This window comes from Cavia porcellus, unplaced genomic scaffold (assembly GCF_034190915.1).
Source record: "Cavia porcellus strain 051 isolate PalLab524CR breed Dunkin Hartley unplaced genomic scaffold, mCavPor4.1 scaffold_7, whole genome shotgun sequence".
Lineage (NCBI taxonomy): Eukaryota > Metazoa > Chordata > Mammalia > Rodentia > Caviidae > Cavia > Cavia porcellus.
This window is the reverse complement of record NW_026947490.1, coordinates 44,697,475-44,716,456: the sequence shown is the minus strand read 5'-3', so window position 1 is coordinate 44,716,456 and position 18,982 is coordinate 44,697,475. Positions and strand designations below refer to the sequence as shown.

The 18,982-nt window shown below is 39.8% G+C and overlaps 2 protein-coding genes across 7 annotated transcripts in view; both read right to left on the bottom strand.

Annotated features, from left to right (window-relative positions):
• Positions 1–18,982, bottom strand: part of LOC100733491 (T-cell surface glycoprotein CD1b3-like) — a 351,357-nt gene that overhangs the window by 235,138 nt on the left and 97,237 nt on the right. The gene's annotated exons all lie outside the window — the stretch shown is intronic.
• On the bottom strand, positions 1,718–18,356 carry LOC134476948 (putative neuroblastoma breakpoint family member 5). 6 transcript variants are annotated; one of them, XM_063253468.1, is made up of 10 exons: positions 17,201–18,356; positions 16,027–16,059; positions 15,615–15,722; positions 15,467–15,518; positions 14,538–14,713; positions 14,381–14,429; positions 13,556–13,770; positions 9,087–9,135; positions 8,026–8,185; positions 1,718–3,610 (listed from the first exon to the last, which is right to left on the bottom strand). In XM_063253468.1, exons 3-9 carry the CDS (start codon positions 15,649–15,651, stop codon positions 8,161–8,163), a joined length of 603 nt encoding a protein of 200 aa, XP_063109538.1. In that variant the 5' UTR covers positions 15,652–15,722; positions 16,027–16,059; positions 17,201–18,356; the 3' UTR covers positions 1,718–3,610; positions 8,026–8,160. The 6 variants fall into 6 exon arrangements, with proteins under 6 accessions (XP_063109538.1, XP_063109537.1, XP_063109536.1 ...); XM_063253467.1 differs by having other exon boundaries at positions 16,027–18,356; XM_063253466.1 differs by having other exon boundaries at positions 15,615–16,059; positions 17,201–18,355.

The following is an 18,982-nucleotide window of genomic DNA, read 5'->3' as shown; positions in this document are numbered from 1 at the left end:
GGAGGCAGTGCCCACTTGGCCTTGCTGTCTTTCTCCAGTTACTGCTGGCCTTGGTCTTATGTGGGGTAGGAATTGAGAGGACCAGAAATATGGCCTCTCTGTTGGCCTTATATTAAGGCCTTGGTCTTTGTAGGTATTTAACAAAATTGGAGGTGAGGAATCATAATTTCTCCAACACAACTGGGCTATTGAGTGAAAGCTGTAAGAGCAGTTGACAGCTCAACGATCACAAAAAAATCACTCCAGTGTTCTCTTCAGAGTTTAAACTGGTGGCTGTTATCTGTTTTCTGATGAATTAGAAAAACTGCACTTAATGTTTTGATTTTCTTCATCAGCAATATCATTTTTCCTTTCAGCAGTACTTAGCTCCTGAGAGAGGGTGAGAGAAATCAAGCAAGAGTCGTGGTCAGGGCCTGATGATAGTCAGTCCTGGATGTTGCACTCAGTGGTGAGAGGGTCCAGGACTCAGCAGGTCTCCTGGGGGAAGATGAACTCACTACAGGCCTAGGTCTTAACCTGGTGGAAGGGGAGGTCACATGCACTGGGTACAGGAGAGCCTCTCAAACATGCAGTCCACCCTGAAAAGGAGAACATAGGGTCCCTGGTCTGCCCCACTCAAAGGCTGCTGACACCAGCCACTTTCCTTTTGATCCTCTGCTGGGAACACAGAGAGTGTATTTCCATCTCCCTGTGATGAATACTCTTCATCTATGTTATGCATTCAGAAACACATCTGCCGGAAGGAATGGACTCTCTGCAGAGAAACATGCCATCTTGACCTCACATCCCATACCAGTGAAAAGTGACTGGGCATGGGGAAACAGGAACCGCAGACAGCATAAAACTTTCAGCCCCAGGAAACAGTGATGCCACAGGATGTGGGGTGTAGGGAAGCATTAACTTAAGTCACAGTCACCTGTCTCAACAACCCTGAATCTAGAGCCACAGCCTCAGGCCCTTTCCTTGAGCACGGAGGAAGGGAGGCTATGATCTTGTTCCATGAACTCCGATCACCTGGGAAAGAATCCGAGTGTCATTTCAAGGTGCATAAAAGAGAAAAAGGAATCCCCCAGAGAGGAGCAAGCCATGAGAGAACAGTGAGAATAACCACAGCCCAACTCTTCTCCTCTGGGTCTTTGAAAGTGACTGCATACCCTGTCACATAGAGTGTGTTTCTATATACATTTTCAAGATCTCTATGTAAAAGCCTCTGAAATGAAAATAAATTACATTATGTTTGACTATACTCTGCCCACTCAGTAATGTTGTTGCCTAAAGTGCTTCTATGGGACAGATTATTACTTGATATTTCATGCCAATGTCACAAATGGCAAAGCAAAGAGCAAATGAACAATCATGTGCTGAGATTCACTTTTGAGTATTTGTTATATTTACTTGCAGGGAGCAAGATCAAAGGGTTTTATCTACGGAATTTACTTGAGGTAAATAACTGGCCAAACATAAAGCATTGTAATTGTAGCGCTAATCTAATAAAAGTGCTACGTAGTTAGTATGGTTATACACACACACACACACACACACACACACACCAGAGATCAAACTCACCTCAGGCTTACCATGCAATCACTTGTGCTGTTGAGCTAAATCCCTGGCCCTGCATTTTATATTTTAAAATGATAAATACTAAATTACACTATGTGCAACAGAAGTAGGTACTGCTTTTGGATAGTGAATTTCAATACAATTATTACCACCTATTTCCTATTTTATTTCATTTTAAAAGAGATACACATTTGTGCTTTAAGTAGAGAGGCTACAGTCTAATGTATCCATCTGCATGCTCTTCCTTGGAATTTTTTCCATGCTATACAGTCTTGTTGAGAAAGGAATGCAAATTCTCTCCACGGCTGCTGGATCTTCAGCCTTTGTAGTGAAGGAACTAAGCATTTGAGCACTTCCATGTTGATGACTCGAGATGAAGCAGACCAATGGTCCCTCTAATTTAAAGATGTTTTGAGACCTTTTACAAACACTGATGCTCAAAGGGTACTCTGACCATTTAAGAGGTAAAGCTGGTTTTTGGCTTCACTTTTCTCAAAGTTAGTTCATTAAAGTGCTCTCTTATATCGGCAGGCATTGGATATAGCAGAGTTGCATTTTGCACTCTTACCTGAATGAACAGAAGTAGAAATGGGAACAATAAGAAACAAACAAACAATGCTTAAACAGATCATAGTCTATGCCTTTATACTAACTTATGTGTTCTATGAATATTTTATCGCTGCATATATAGGTGAGGAGGCAAAACTGTCTTAAGACCAAGATGATTCTCCCTTGTAGAGCCATGTTTTCAATTTAGATTTTGTGAGAAGAAGTGTTTCTCATCAATTTTAACACTCGTCATTTGCATCTTTAAGTTGAGAATTAAAGATTGACTTAGTCTGGATCCCTTAATCAGGCCAAAGAGGAGAGTCTTCGTGCATTGGTTAATGAAGTTGTGCTGTTAGATCAAAATGCTACCAGAGGTAGGGAGGGTTGGAAGACAAGGCAAAAGAGCCAGAATGTATCTGATTTCAGGAACACGACACATTTCCCAGAGTTTAAAAGGCGTCTTTCCTGTGATGGGGTGACGACTGGACAGCAGCAGTACCAACAGAACAGAGTTCAGAGTCTGAACGGCAGATGAAAACAAATAGTTCTGCTAGGGTACCAAGCCATGGAAAACAGTGGTGCAACAGTACAAAAGTTGTGTTGAATACCGGATGGAATAAATTATGAGGACAAACAACACTAGTAGAGTGAGCTTCAATCCTAGAGAGTGTGTTAATAAGAGTGTCCGAAGCCACAAATGTGGTTTCCTGTGCAACTTAAGAACAAAAGCCTGGGAATCTGCAAGCCATTTTCCATTTGCATAACTGTAGCTTTCTTTCTTTCTTTCTTTCTTTTTTTTAATATGGTCAGCTATTTAACACCCCTAAACACACTTGCAGTTGTATCCTTTAGAGCACTATTTTTCCCTCTTTTTTTACAACAAAATTTATACATTTTGGATTTTATTACTCCTTAGTTCTTCTTACTTTTATTTTTGGAAGAGAATAAAGTCAAATATGGCAAAACAAAGCTGTCAGTTAAAACCAAGGATAGACATAGTACGTGATGTAAGAACAGAATACAAGGTTATCAACAATGGTTACCATAATGTCTCTTGTTTCCTTAAAAAGAATTGTCTATCTCATTAGGTATTATAAAGGTGAACAAAAACTTAGAGAACAAGACCAATAAAACTTAAAGATTGTAAACATTACAGGACTTCCAAATAATCTTCTGTTTCAGGACACTGTCAGCATCACAGAGACCATGGATTGGAGACTCATGAATGATTGCAGCTAAGCCTTCAAAGGCATCACCTTGGGAGGATTCTGCATTCCATGGGAAGCATTTAAAGTAGCCTGAAAGCTTGGGAATCTGCAAGCTATTTTCCAGTTGCATAACCATAGTTTTCTTTCAATAATCTTCTGTTTCAGGACACTGTCAGTATTACAGAGGCCATAGATAGGAAGTTCATCAGTGATAACAGGCGAACCTTGGAAAGCATCACTCTCCAACTTGGGAGGAGTCTTCATTTCAAGTCAGGCATCCAAATTCAGCTCTGAAAATAAAACCACAGTCATCATGATCCTCCATTATCTACGACCTTGCTGGGATGTACTCTCTTCCACCCAAAGTATTTTGGACAAGGAAATCCAAGGGGGTAAGAAAAAGTATAGAGACCTGTGTCTTAGTTACTTTTCTTTCATTGTTGAGCAAAATGCCCGACACCTAAAGTTAAAGATGGGAAGGTTTATTTAGTTCGCAGTTTCAGTCCCTAATTAGCTTTCTCCCAGATAGGGTGGCACAGTAGACAGGCACCACAGAGGAGAAACAATTCATGGAAGGTAAAAAGGTAGCAAATCAACAAGTAACAACCTCAGCTCTTTCTGTCCCTTATATTTTATCCAGGTTACTTAGAACAGGTAGCACTCACACACTTAATCCTAGTGATCCTAGTACCTTAGATTCTAGCAATGCATCATGAATCAATTCCCACTTCAACATAGTCCTGATACCTTTGAAAAAGCGTCATCTAGGACAACATGAGGTTTTAGGGGGATATCTAGACACAAATCATAAGACTCTGATATTTTCTTTTATATTGGTATTTCTTACATATAGAGTAATGATGAGAATTTTGAGGTTAAAGTATTCTCAATTTACAAAAATTTCAAGAAAAATAAGATTGGTAAAAACCAATACATAGCAAGTATATAACATAATGATAACCTTAGGACAGAAAAGTAAGTGTGACCTTGCCATTGGGGAATTCTGGGATAACCGGGGTTTAATAAAGAAGATTGGCTCTGTGCTTTATGTGCAGACACTGCACTTCATTTACAACAGAGGAAAAAGTAGAAAAATTAGCTGCATATGTCAGGACACAGAGATGTGGGCCCAGAGTTTATACTGATACTGCAAACTTTCTCTAACCAGGTTTAAAAATCCTAGTAAAATCATCTTGTGTTAAATCACTAGAGTAATCTAAGTATTTGACTACACACACTCAAAGCTATGACTAAAAATTTCTAATTGAGTCAAGTACTATTAAAATTTTGTTAAGTTAATGATACCATAAAATAGTCATTGTAAATCACTTATGTCCAATTAACAGGCCACAGGTTGAATGTATCTGATATGAATTACATTATATGTCTCACATAAGGAAATTAGACATAACTACCTAGGAAGACAAATAGTATAGCCTGTTACAATCAATAGCGGCAAGTCCAGGTTCTGAGACCATAGCTAGTCCTAAACAAGCTACTGATGCTAGAGAGCCTGATAGTTCAGACTGTCCCAGAGGAAAAAATAGACAAACCCACTCTCCCTTCCAGCCATTAATCCCTGACATAAACACAAAGAATAGAGTTTTCCATTTCCCCTTCTCTCCATATCTTGGAATGGCTGGCACCCGTAACCAGGGTTAGTGTGTACTGCAAAGCTCCAAGTAGTAGAAGAAAAGTTCAGTCTGACTTTGTAGTCATTTTAGTCCAAGTACTGACACAGCTGTGTTCCCAAACAAGGGTTTCCCTGGGTGCATGATTACACCCTTGCCTGGCAAGCTTGTAGCTTTGAGAAGTGGGAACTTAACTCTCCATTTGACAGCCTTTGGGCACAGGTCACTTTGATAGTAGCTAACAAGAGAAAAGGGTTCAGTATAAAAATCACAATTCTACCTTAGTAACATCTTTGAGAACACGCGTCACTAATATCCCTGCATGTTAGGGAAACCACTTAGTGATCTAATCAGTGATACAGACATCATACATTTAAAGAAGGTGTCATCCTCCTTGGGAATTATTAGATATAGGCGGCCAGAATGAGTGTCCCTAAATGAATAGTCAACCCACCCAAACAATATGGCTTTGAATTGATAGGTAAGTTCATGTCTATAATCTTACTATTACTAACCCTAGTCCTTTCTCCTATAAAGAAGGTTCTATAGAGTATGCAGCATATGGATGAGGAAGAGTAGTTGATCTCTATCCATAGAGAAGAACATAAAAATACATAGAGCTTCAAGGCTTGGGGTACCAGAAAAAAGGGGAGTAACTATAGAACATGTTCCAAATCATGGGAACTTTTCAGGATTTTGAAATCTTGTAAACTGGTTATTGTCTGACATTTTGTCACCTATCCATGCATATTTACTGTGTTTGCAACAGACTGACAGCGGCTATAAGCATGGAAGTCAGGGTACTAGTGCTTTAGGTATGTGATACACAATCTGAATTTACTGTTTCTTAGGAGTAACACCACGTAGGATATCTTTATCTTATATATCCTTCCAATGGGGTCTGGACAATTCTCCCTAATGTAACTTGGTTATATTTCCACAAGCAAATGAATGGATGATCTCAGTAAGTCGGAGCTTCCAAGAGCCTCATACCATACCAGGTCTTGCTCAGGCGGTGTCACGGCCAACAAAGCCTCCTGAATACTGCTATGAGCTCCTCTGCCTCTTCCTTCTACGTATCCTCATTCTGACTAATGTCTATTTCTCTTTTTCCTTTTTTTTAATTTCTTTTTTTAACATTGTCTTCCCAATATCTGCTCTGCTTTATCTTTCTGACCACAAATAGTATCAGACTCTTTTCACTGTGTCTGAACCCACACTTTCTCCTCAGTGCCTTCCCTGCTTCTGCAATCTCTGCACTATCAACTGTATCAACTGATTTTTTCCTTTCTTTTTTTTTAAATGAGAAGTGGGCTCAATGTGTGCCCATCTGTGATGGTCTCAGTCTCCAAGGCTCAACCAAGCCTTCAACCTCAGACTCCAGATTAGCTGACTATAAACATGTCTTGGAATCAGCCACACCACTCTTCTTATCCCAAACCTTGTTCTGACTTTGATCACACAACTACCCTTGAAAGCTTTCTCTGCATTGACCACTAAATGACTAACACCTCATCATATGGTAATAGTTCTAATTTCCAGCCCCATGTACTTATCTGACAGTGCTGCTCATCACTCCCTTACCAAATACTCCTAAGTTTCAGAATGACCCCTCTCTGACCCTAGTCAAGCTTCTAGTGTCCTCCCACATCCACAGCTTTGTCTGTAGTGATACTGTGGATCTGGTGTGTCTTCCATGTTTCCTCAAGACAAAGTTTATTCATCATTCACTATCAGTCACTCTGGACACTCAGTAAGATTTTTCAAGTTGTGTTCAAAAGTGAAACATCTTAAACCAACAAACCTCTTTATTAAAAACATTGACAACAACAGAAAAAAGGATGTTAAGAGTTGGAAGGATGACAGGCATCACTGATGCAAGAATCTCTCCAATGACTCCTGGTGCATCCCACAGTTTCTTTTCATATATATATGAGACAAGTTCACTGTCAACCTGACATCTTGGGAGCTCTGAAATCAGAATATACATGATCACAGCCATTTCCTGTCATCTGGGAGCCGTCCTTCGGAGCCCAATGATGTAACTAAACTCACCTGTTGTTCTCTCCTAGAACTCCAAAGGTCTGAATCTGGATGTCTTTACTATATGTACTATCAGTTACCAGTTTTAGCAAGGTTTATTTCTTCAGTGTGTCCAAACTTCCAGCCCTGTCTTCATGCACTTCCTACTAAGAACAGTATAGATTTAAACAAGTCCCCAGGGAGTCTTATCCTCAATGATGGGATCAATTAAACCTACTGTACACTCAGACTGAAGGGTTTGCTAAGCATCTGTGCCTGAGGGAACAGCCTCTATTTGATATAGACTGCTTCTCCCTGTCCTTTGTAGGAAAGGAAACAAACTTAACAGCCCTACACAGGTCTTGCACAATAAGCCTGCATCTGTGAGCTTGCACATACAGTCTCACTGTGCATCCCAAACTTGCCTCAAACTTCAAATTATCCTCTTGCCTCAGCCTCCTGAGTACTGGAATTATAGGCATGTGTGATCACACTGAGCCTTTGGATACATGTGTGACTCATGGGCTATGGAAGGAACCATAGCCTGGGTGGAAGATGAAAAACTAGGCACTTAATTTGGAGGAAAGCAACCTCTGAGAAGGCAGAAAATGTGAGTTGGAAGTCAGAAAATAAAAATAGGCCTCCCAAATAATTGTACAAATAGGGCTGTGTGGATGTCCAGTGAAATTTGGAGGAACTGGTTGTGAATTCAACTCCCAGGAAAATCACAGAAGCAAGAAAATGACCACTCTTTTAACTTGAGCTCTGTGCCAGCTGTGTGTAGACAGTAAGGGTGGCAGCAAAAAATCACACTTCCTCTGTCTTCACTCACCAATCCACCGACCTACACATTGAGCAAAATGTGCTCTAGGCTTCCAGACTCCCAGTCAGACAGTGAAGCACCCGACACACCTGACCTCTGCACATTGTCTATGCCAAAACAGGCCTCCTGGGCCTCCTATAGGTGACTCTCACAAAAGACAGAGGAGCAGAGCACAGAAGTCCCTTGACAGATGAGCTGGACTTATCTGTAGGATAATTTAACTACTTACTGGGCCCATCCATGGCAGAGCAGTCTTCAGGCTTATGTGATGAGAAAGTGGTGCTGCTTGCACATTTCTGTGGGTCAGCATATCGGGATAATAGGAAGGATGGAAAGATTCATCATCTAATGAATCTGACAGGACTTAATTTCCTTCCTCCTCACATACACTAATGAGAGAAAGCAGAATAAAAGATTCATTGAGATGGACAAAAATACACAGCCCCCCCTCCTAGTTGCCAATCAAAGGTTAAGGGTGAATTTCAAAAGTATGAATAAAAGGATGAAGGAAACGATGCACCCCTGTACTGCACATTGCTTCTCTGCCATAAGAGTGAGACATGCAGACAGATGACCAACAGATACAAACATAGAAAGATCAACCACTTCTCAGTGAACTGGATAGATAATAAGGTGATGAGGAAAAATACTAAACTGTGCATGGAAGGTAGAGTGATGAGAGGGAACAACCAAGGAGAACCATTTCAGGGGCTCAATCTTGTGCCTACACAATGTTTAATTTTGTAGGGGTCCAGGCAACATAGGTTCCAACTTGGTAAATTCACAAAATTCCACTTCCCAAAACTTTTGCTAGCCAGAAGCAGTGCTACATCCTATTATCTTAGCTCTCAAAAAGGCTGAGACAGGAGGATGGTGGCAAATTCAAGGTGAGCCTGGACTACATAGTGAGATCAAGGCCAGTTTAAACTACATAGTAACATTGTGACATGACATTATTTTCTTTATGGGCTAGGCTGGTTCCTTCTTCTTTTTCGTTGGCACACATGTCATAGCCTCACTCCAGCAATACAGAAACAAAACATGCACTTTGTTCTGATTTCACTCCTACACTGAACAAGTCGTTTCTTAAAGGGTAAGAATCCCCATAGCTGCCTAATTCTCCTTATGAATCAGATTCATACTGTCAGTACCATGGAGAAAGTAGTAAGGACTGCAAAAGAGACATGGCATTTCTGGAAATTTGTAACTATTTCGATCCCATGGTCTTTACTTTTGCAAAACCCACTCAATTTCACACTTGCTTATGAGCCCCTGATTGTTCGCTCTTACCTGGAATCCAGGGTAATTTGATCATCCTCATCCTCATCATCTAGATTACCTGCAATCAAATTCAAAATATCTAATTCAGACATTTGACAGCTTATCTCACCCAGTCTTGGGCCATCTTGATGAGTGGGCCATCTTGGTGAAAAGACAAATGTTATGCATATATGAGGTTAGAAAAATGTTATGTTTGCCTTTAAAAAGTGGCCTACTAAGGTATTCTGAAACAGGACACTAAAGACCTCTAGCTGATGGATTTTCCTAGAGGAATCCTTGAGGTTCCAGTGGGCAAAGGGGAAAAGACTTTTTATTCCTCAAATGAAGAGACACTGGAGAAATCCAGCTACCCCTGAGCTTCTCCAGCTGCGCCTCCTTCATGTCACATAGCTGGTTCATGGGACCTATAGCTCCATGGTACCTCACCAGTGCTCTCCCATTCAATCTACTCTCTTTGCTAAGGCCAGGAGAAACAACTCTGCCACACAATACTTCATAAGTCTGTGAACTTTCTAGGATCGTCCATTGGGCTTTTATCATTTAATTAAAGGAAATTTTGCCTAAGTTACCTGCTGAGTGTTCATTTTCCCGACATTGAAGCACTGCATTCTACTACTCTGAACGGCATCATCCACCTGCTATGATATTGATTAAACGTCCCTGTTCTAATGCTATGACTATCATACAACACATATTATGAGCATTTTAGAGGTGAAGAAACAAAACTCCAGGAAGGATCAATCATCCTATAATTCACAATAAAATCAGTATGAGGATAACTAGAAAACATTTATTCATATCACAGGCTGTTATCAATCTGTCATGACTCCACCTGCCACATCCTATTCCTGGGAAGATGCTGGATGGGTGCTTAGTTCCTCCTGCCAAGACTTCAAGTGGGAATGAAACTGCTAAAAGGCAGATAGGAGGAGAACAGATATAAAGAATGCTGGTGTAACGGTGTCTCCTAGGAAGTGAGCACCTGGCGTTAGGACAGGGTTAACCAGGGCCTGTGTCCACCTCACCTGGGCTCAGTTTGTGGGCCAGACAATTGACCAGCTTGCACCCCTCAACAAGTTTGTATCTGAGACTCTTCATATGGCATCTGTGTTGGTCATTGGCAGAGAGGAGACTGTTCAGATTCTGATGGAGCGTGGAGGCAGTATTGCATCCTTCCTCCAATTTCTGCCTTAATTTAGTCAAGTCTCGGGCCTGAACTCCAATTAGAAAATTTAAATCCCTAAAGTATAATAAAGAGTGAATATATGTAATTAGAGCTCAATGACTGACAGGTCAATAGGCCACTGGGAGAAATTTCTCTGAGAATATCATGTTAAAACTTTCAAAACATAAACCTGGCACATGTTTGGCAACAGTGCATCAGTGTTTTGAATGTCAAATAGTCAAGGTAGCTCCTGGAGACCTATACATTCCCATACTTCTTATGCTTTCTCTGTCTTTGAAAGTTGTGATACAATACACATATATATACATACATCTTTCTTATTCTAAAGAGGGTAAAACAAAACAAAACAAAGATCACAAGAAAAAAATGTAAGTGATACAGAATTTCAAAGCAAGACAGCAGGAGATCAACATTGGCTATTACAATGTCTCTTGTTTTATTCTAAATGGTTGCCTGTATCTTCACACACAATGAATTCACACAAAACAAAATAGTATAAAACTGATCAAAATAAAATAATGAATGAATAACATGCATTCAAAACCAGACAATGGGAAAGTCAATAATGGTTACTGTAGTGTCTCTTTTTCTCTTCAAAATAGCTGTCCATACCTTCATGTATGTTGAAATTAAATAATACAAAACAGGTTAAAACCGCTTTGAACAAAGAATAAAAGCATTACTAGATTTCACAGCATGATAACAGAAAAATCAGCAATGGATACCATAATGTCTCTTTTTCTTCAAAGTAACTGTTCGTATCACCCATAATACAATCAATTCTCATAAATTGTTTAGAAGTTCTAGGCATGTATAAATCTCTACATGTACGTCTATTATGCAGGGAAAAATAAAAAAAATCACTAGAAAAACAAGAAACAGCTGGAGATGTAGTTCAGTGGCATAAATTCCTGTCTGGCAAATGCAAGGTCACAAGTTCAATCCTCAGTACAACAAAAATGAAAAACAAGAACAAAAAAAGACAAATAAATAGCAATAGCAAAGAACTCAAAACAATGACAATATAGACCTTCAAAAGAAAGTGGTAGGAACATAAGTAAGGTTATTATTTTACATAGTGATCTTCAAGGTTTCCTCAGATCACCAGACACAAACATATAAAATTTGATCCAGTCCTATGAATATTAACTGTTGCATCTATTTGTAAATATATGCATAGTATGTGAATTGTACACTCGCACAATTGCCTTTCTTTTTTTTATTTTAAAGAGTATAAAACCAAGAAAAATAAAACAAAATCAATCAAAATAAAACATTATAAATGATATAGAACTTCCAAACCTCATGAAATTAACAATAATTACCACAATGCCTTTGTTGTCTTCAAAATAGCTACAGACACCACCTTTAGACATATTAAAAATTAATAGAGACAATAAAAACGAAACAATGAAGGCAATAAAGAACACCAAAACAAGCCAGTAGTAAATACACAATGGCTTCCATAACATGTCTTTTTATCTTGTAAACAGCTGTTCATGCAATCAGAGTTACATAAACAAAACAAAAGAAAATAAAAACCCAACAAAACATTGAAAATAGGGATCTCCTCCTTGTGGGGTCAGGTTCTATCCCTCCACAGTCTGCAAATGGCACTAACTCACAGAGAGGCTTGGGACTGGCTCTCCCCTAGTTGCCTTTCAGACTGAAATTTCTGACAGTCACCTCAAGGTAAGGTAAATATGACCATACACAAGAGGACAGGAGTGATCTAGGATAACAAGAAACCTCTGAAGTTTACTCAAACCAACTCCTCTTCATAATAATAATATAGAAATTTGCAAAAAGGACATTGGCAAGGTGGATTGGTGGAATGAAACTGCTAAAAACAGAAGTTTACATTCCCCTTTGCATCATGAATGTGATTCATATTCCTCTTGGTGCTTCAGTGACCCTGTATATCTTACTCATCCTGATCATCCATTTTAGAAAGAAGCTCTGTTTCTTCTTTTTCATTATTTCCCCATTCATTATTTCTGCCAGTTCAGAAACATACAGTCAGAAATGGAGCAGCACTGGACCACCCATGCCTGTGTTGCTATGGGCATAGCGACAAAAATACTTAAGTGTGACTTTAGGATATACTACGAGAAGTATGCTGAATGGTCCTATGCTTTGTCTTTAAATAATACATCTGGTTTGTTATTATGATCACTTAGATAAATTAACCTTGATTTGAGGAGTTAATATGACAGGATATTTATTCTGTCAAAAAGTAGGAAAAGTTAAAAATGCTTTTTGTTCCTTAGGTGATCAGATACAAGTATAACTTCCCTACAGATTTCAACTGTGTCCTCCCTTTTGTGACAAGCCTGGAACCCAGACACAGAATCTGTCCCTTTATGGCTCTCTTGAGCAAACTTCCTTCTTGAAGAAGATACCAGAAAGCCAAGACCCAAGCCTCTGTGCATTTCTCAGCAGCCCACTTAGTGCCAAAGCCGCTTCTATAGTCTTCTCCAGGAAGATACTCTGTGGGGAAAGTATTTCACTGTACACCCACATTCCCAACACCAAGTTCCTCCATGTCCCAATCCTAATTCACCCAACATACAGGGCTTCATTGTTTTTAAAAGTACACTAGTAAATATCTCCAAATTCATTGTGACTGCTGTCGTGCAAGTTACCACTGAACAAAGAAACAGAAATTTTCAAATAGCTCAAACCCCACCCACACATATAGTAAAGACAGCACCAGGGATAGAGGCTTGAAGCCCTCTTGATTTGTCAAAGATTTTTCTTTCCAGCAAATGGTATCGTGTCCTTTAATATTGCCTCCACCACAGGATGTCTCTCTTCTCTTCTACCCAGGGAGTCCTGTTACTGTCACAGCCCAAATGAGATGTGAGTAGCTACACCTGGGAAAATGTAACTTGTGGAATGTGGAGTGGTCTGGAACTTGAAGCAGGTCATATTTTTCATTAGTATCTGTGTGGCACAAAATGTTTACATCCTTGTATACTTGCACACATGACTTCTGCATTCCACTCCTCATCCCCTGTCACACCACTTCCTCCCCTTCTCCATCTCTTGATCCTCATCCCTTTTTTGTCCATATTTGGAAGACATAATGTTGCATCTTTGTGGGTGTTTGGTACTTATATATGATACATCTTAGTTGCTTTTTCATCCCCTGTCACTCCCTTGTCACTCCCCTCTCTCTTTGAAGGTAAAGACAGAGAAATTTATCTCCATTTCTTGCTTCCCTTCCTCTTCAAGAAATGGTTATCTCCCTGACTCAGCTCATTTTAATCAGGGTATGTGTTGCCCTCACCTTCACTGAGCACCAGGACAAGATTCGAAGCCATCTTGCACCCCTGAGCCAGTTGTTGTATGTAGCCTTGACCCTGATAGTCCTCAGGGTCATCGTGGATCAGTAGAAACTCCAGATGGTGCTCAAGGGACAAAGAGGCATCTCTCCCTTTGCCTAGCTGCTCATGTAACTGAGTCATCTTCTTGGCATGATCCTGAATTATGACAAAATATTTCCTAAGGGAGGTAGAAAGGAAACAAGAACAGTGTAAATGGGGTAAAGGTAACTGATAAGGGCTTTGGAAAGATTACTTTGAATTCATCCAAGAGATTCCTTCAAATAGAAGGTTGCCACATGCAGAATAAAGTGCATAAAGTTTTTTGAATAGTTACATACAAAAGCAAGTGAATTCCTGAGCCATTCTATACATAGTACTTACATATTCTTGAATTTTTCTTTGTTTATATTTCCAGTGAAGAGAAAACTGTGAAGAGAAACTATAAAATGAAACTGCAAAGACTACACATGTATCTCTCTCTAATGTTGATCATAAAGTTGACGAACATCATATACACAAAAATTTTGCAATTCATGAGCATGCACAGTTCATCTGAATTCTATTTTAGGTCATTTAAGATAATAGTAAGATATAACATTAAATATCATAAAATCAAGCAATGTGAGCCACGTCAACATATACTTTGACATTACTTCTCTGCCTTTTGGCTGAGATCAAATGCAACACACGCTTTGAGGTTTCTTTAGATACACTCAGCAGATTGTATTTCCTAAAAGTCTTTTTAATAGGATCTTAGTTAGCATTAGAAATCTTGCAATGTGAATTACCTGGAGATCTTTAGCAGTGGGGATTCATCCTTACAATCTTGAACATTTTCTGCAAATAAAGTGAGAAGAGAGCAGTAATATTATACCACATTGAATTTTCCATTCAGTTATCAGAAAATTTGGTGGTATATATGCAGTTTTTTTAATAAGAACTCACGAGCTGCATCCAGAGATGATCTGACTTCATGTGCATGTGATAGTGCAGTAGCAGTGCAGAAAGGCTCATGGATGTCAGTTAAATCGTAGTGATGGCCGGATGTCTCAGGGCCTTCACCTAATGAGTCTGGCAGGATTTCTGCTACTTTTTCCTCATTGATTGCCTCTGTGCTCAGCCTGGTGGGATAAAGAATATCACTAAAGCAAGAAAAATTGAATATAAGATATCTTGGTGGCTCTCAGAGGTATAAGTGAGTGGTCACACAACAGCAGGTGTGCTAACTTCAAACATAGAGAAGTTTATCCTTCTAGGAGGAGAACAGAGTCCACCTGCCTTGAAGGAGGGAGACAAGCACACATGGCCAGTGCACTGACTAAAAAATGAACTGATAGGGAAGGAGTCCTAAGGCTCTCTGTATCCCACAACCAGACACGTAAAACCAAACCAGTGGCTCCACATTTTCTTTAATCTGTGCTGAGTTTTCATACAGCAAAACACTCAGTGCTTCTGGGGTACCATAGAATCCAAGATGTCTGTGTATTCCAGATACTTCCTGTATATATAGTGACACAATCAGTGTCTTTAATCTTGTTATGTTCATTGGTAAGAAGTCCCTGCCAACAAGATAAGGTCATCCATACAGAACCTGACATGCATCTTATCCTCAATTGCTCTATGAACAGAGAAGAATACATTCTGTATCGTTAAATATTAATAAGCAGATTGGTTGTTTTTAGGTGTACAAATGTATATCTAAAGGAAAATGGATGCCTTCTACAAAGAGGTTATTTCTTCATTAATCAAAGGTATGTAATCACACCAGCAGTCTTGTTAACTTCTGTTCATAAAATCTATGGTTACAGCTGATCTTTTTCTTTTCTCCTGGACATACATTACTCACCATAATGCAGAACTTCAATAATTATTACCTGAAAGCAAGAAATTCCTGTTCTTTTTCATTGTCTTCATTGTCTTGGTTTTCTGTAACAGAATTCAGAAATATTCATTCAACCATTGAGTATATGCAAGTCACCTGTTATAAACATAATCATCTCCCAAAACACAGAACCAGTATACCTATGTGGGGTCTGTTCCATGAGCATGAGGATTCCATTTCTTTGGATGAACCAGGTGAGAAGTCTGTTGCAAATAGCACTACACTCTCCCAAGCACATTACTGGTGGTCTGATGATATTACAGAAAGGTGCATATACATTGGAAAGATAGTTGGAATACTGGGAAGCATTTACAATACATGACAGCCCTGGGCATAAGCTCACTAAAACCAGAGTACAAGCTAGAGTACTGTGCAATGCTTTGTCTCTTTCCAAACATACTAACACTCAACAGCACTCTAATGCCATAACCCATGAATAAAGCTGAAAGGACTACAGACACGGACGTCAATCAAAACTACCACAAGAAACTAAGACACTAGAGCAGGCAAAAATTTTAAAACGTCAAGGAGATATAGTCTGTGGCAAGTTACCTGCAACGTTCACAAAACTCAGCTTAAACCCACCTGAAAAAAACAGAAAAGTTTCCTAAATGTTAGATTTATTTCCATTGGTGTCATCCATTTAATCTTGTGGGTTCCAAGAAAAAAAATTGAAGACTTCTCATGATAAAAAGGATAGATATTAGAGAAAGACTAAGCAGACATTTCGAGTTATCATAGCAAAAAGTTAAAAACAGTATTATTAATAAGCTAACACCTCCAATGGGAAAAATAGACAATGGCAAGATAGGGAGAGAAAGAGAACTGAAAGGAAGTATTATGAATGCAGCAACCAGCACAGTAACACAGAATGCCTAGATGAACTTGTTATAGACTAGAGATAGCTCTTGAGGCCTTGAAGAAATGGCGACATGGTATTCCAAGTGTAAGATGCAAAAGAAAAGAAAATGAACACAGAAAAATGAACAGGATTCGTGTTATTAGTCAGTGGTACAACACTTGCCTAGCAGCAGGAGGCCCTGAGTTCGAACTCCATCAGTGTAAAAGAAAACAAAAACCAAAGAATTGATATCTTAAAAAAAATAGGCAAATATAAAAACATCATTTTAGCCTATAAAAATGAACAAAGAGGAAGAGCAAAAGGAATAAAACAACAACACAATTCCTCATTCTTGAAAAACTATTTATCATACTTTTTCCTTGAAATCATAGGAAATTTTCCTAACTATATGCTTCAGACCCCTTGACTAACTTGAGCTGTCAAGCACTTTATTTATATTTTTCATATATTAGTAAACATTGAGATTAGACTGAGAAGAAATACAGAAATGCTTCCACAGGAGAAAACCCTAGGTGCTCCTTCAGGCACAGGATCCTTTGCCACTGATGCAGGAGGTGAATGTCAGAGTGCAGCTTCTGAGTCCTTGCCTCCTGTGAATCCTTGATGTAAGCAATGAAAAGGTTCCATGTTCTTGGAGGTGGTCTATACAGCACAGCATTCCAGATGAAAAAGAGTATCAGGTGCTTGATGAACTGAATTTCTGTGCTGCCAACCCTACTGTAGAACTGGACAGAAGCCATGGTGCACATCTAAAGCCTGCCTGCAGAGAAAAAGCCTTACCCACATGGAAGCCTGAGAATAAAGGGTATGGAGACAATGAGGAGACCAAAAGGAGCCTTATTCACTTTGCAGTGGGTGACTCACTCGCCACATTCCGGTTGAGGGAGCTATGAGCTCCTCAGTCAGGGACGCATGACTCTTGCCAGGCCGGCGGGAATCACACAAATCCTGGCAATGGGTAGCAGGCAAGTTCTCATCCATTTTGTCCTGCAGCACATTATTCTTATCATCCTTTTCTTGGAGATTGCTGTATGGAAAACAAAAACTAAACAATGAAAGACTAGACCACACAATTTCTTATCTGGTCCTGATATGAAGACTAAGCAGGAGTTTTGTAGTCAAGGGTTTGCAAGGAAAACAATTACATACAGTACACAATACTTAGAGTATTATTTTATAATGGTTACCCAGAGTTAAATACAAAAAGTACAGGAAATCTGTCCAGACACCAAGACTCAAGTAACTCAGCTGAGAGTCTGGATCCTATAGCAATGTCTTGTATGAGTCCAGCTGAAGGCCTAGAGCCCTTGACAATGCCCCCCACTAGTCCAGCTGGAAGCCCAAAACCCCTAACAATGACTCATGCAAGACTGCTCCACTGAGCCAGGAAGGCCCAAAGGTCAGCGGTGGAAGTAGGAAGTCTGCACCAGTAGGGTGAAGGACCTGAGTCATAAAGGTTGATATTTGTGCACTGGAGCCAGGAAATGATGCTCAAAGTAAGAACCAGAACTCCTTCGAAAAGTATCACAGCCATCCTCAGTGACACTGAGGTCCTGCACTCCTCTGACAATAAGGACAGCTGAGTTCATGTCAGAAAGCTTCTCCTGGAGACTGAGTAGCATACATGTTACCCTCTGCAGCCAGGAAGTGATAAATACTAGAGCTCTGCCAAAGTGAACCACAGACATTCTCAGTGACAACAAGGTCCTGAGCTCCTCTGATGCTGAGAATAGCCAAGTTCCTATCAGGAAAGAAGCGCAAAACCTCCTCCAGGAGAACCCATGGCAACAGCACTATGGAGAACAAACAATAACACTTCTTCCTCTCCAGTTCTCCTTTTTATCTTGATAACAGTCCTCAGGTGGGCCATGCACTCAGTACTGCACTGATTTCAGTTCAGCTGGTTTTACAAGTTGACTACCAGTTATCAATCCACCACAGGAAGTTGCACAATAAACCCAAAAAGGACATCCATTGCTTCAAAGAGAAGAAACATGATCAATGAAGCAGGGTATGACTGTCATGGGAGTTACAGCAGGACAGGGGGTGGGTGAGAGAGCAGCAGGTGCTCAGTGCACAGGCATAAGAACATGCAAATGAGAGGGAGATTTAGCACTTCCTGAACAATGCAGGTGTGGCAGGCACACAATGAGAAGTTTCCAATGGCCACAACCCCAGTACATTGTGTTCCATGTTATTTTCAGGGCTCTTGTTATTAAGGGGTTTCTAAGGCCTTGTCTACTCCAAGAGACTGTGGATACCACAAATCAGTTTACCCAATATTGTAATTTAATATAATTACCTATGGAGTCCAGTTATGTTTCTTGCTAAAGAATGCCATTCAACAAACCAAAGCATAACTTGAAGAAGAAGAAGGATGTGAATGTCCTCCCAACTTCCTCCCACAGAATGCCGAAGGCCTCAAAATAAGTGCAGGCAGAACCAAGATTTGTTCACCTTGGGCCAGAATGACTCTGGGTTGCTATACATGAAAAGAAAACAAAGTTGCAAATCAAAAGAAGAAGCACCAAACAAACAAATTCCTTTCATGGTTGGCAGAAAGGATGGAACAGTAATATACAGCAATGTCTGATTTTCCCAGGGCCTGTGATCTCCAAGAGTCACCATTACATTTACAGCCTATGA

Excerpts from the sequence above, each read along its gene's own strand:
- LOC134476948 (XM_063253467.1), bottom strand. The coding sequence starts at position 15,651 with ATGGAATCCTCATGCTCATGGAACAGACCCCACATAG. Across the intron at positions 14,714-15,466 it reads CAGGAATTTCTTGCTTTCAG|GCTGAGCACAGAGGCAATCA; the intron begins GTAATAATTATT and ends TTATCCCACCAG. Across the intron at positions 8,186-9,086 it reads CAAATTACCCTGGATTCCAG|TGTATGTGAGGAGGAAGGAA; the intron begins GTAAGAGCGAAC and ends TTCTCTCATTAG.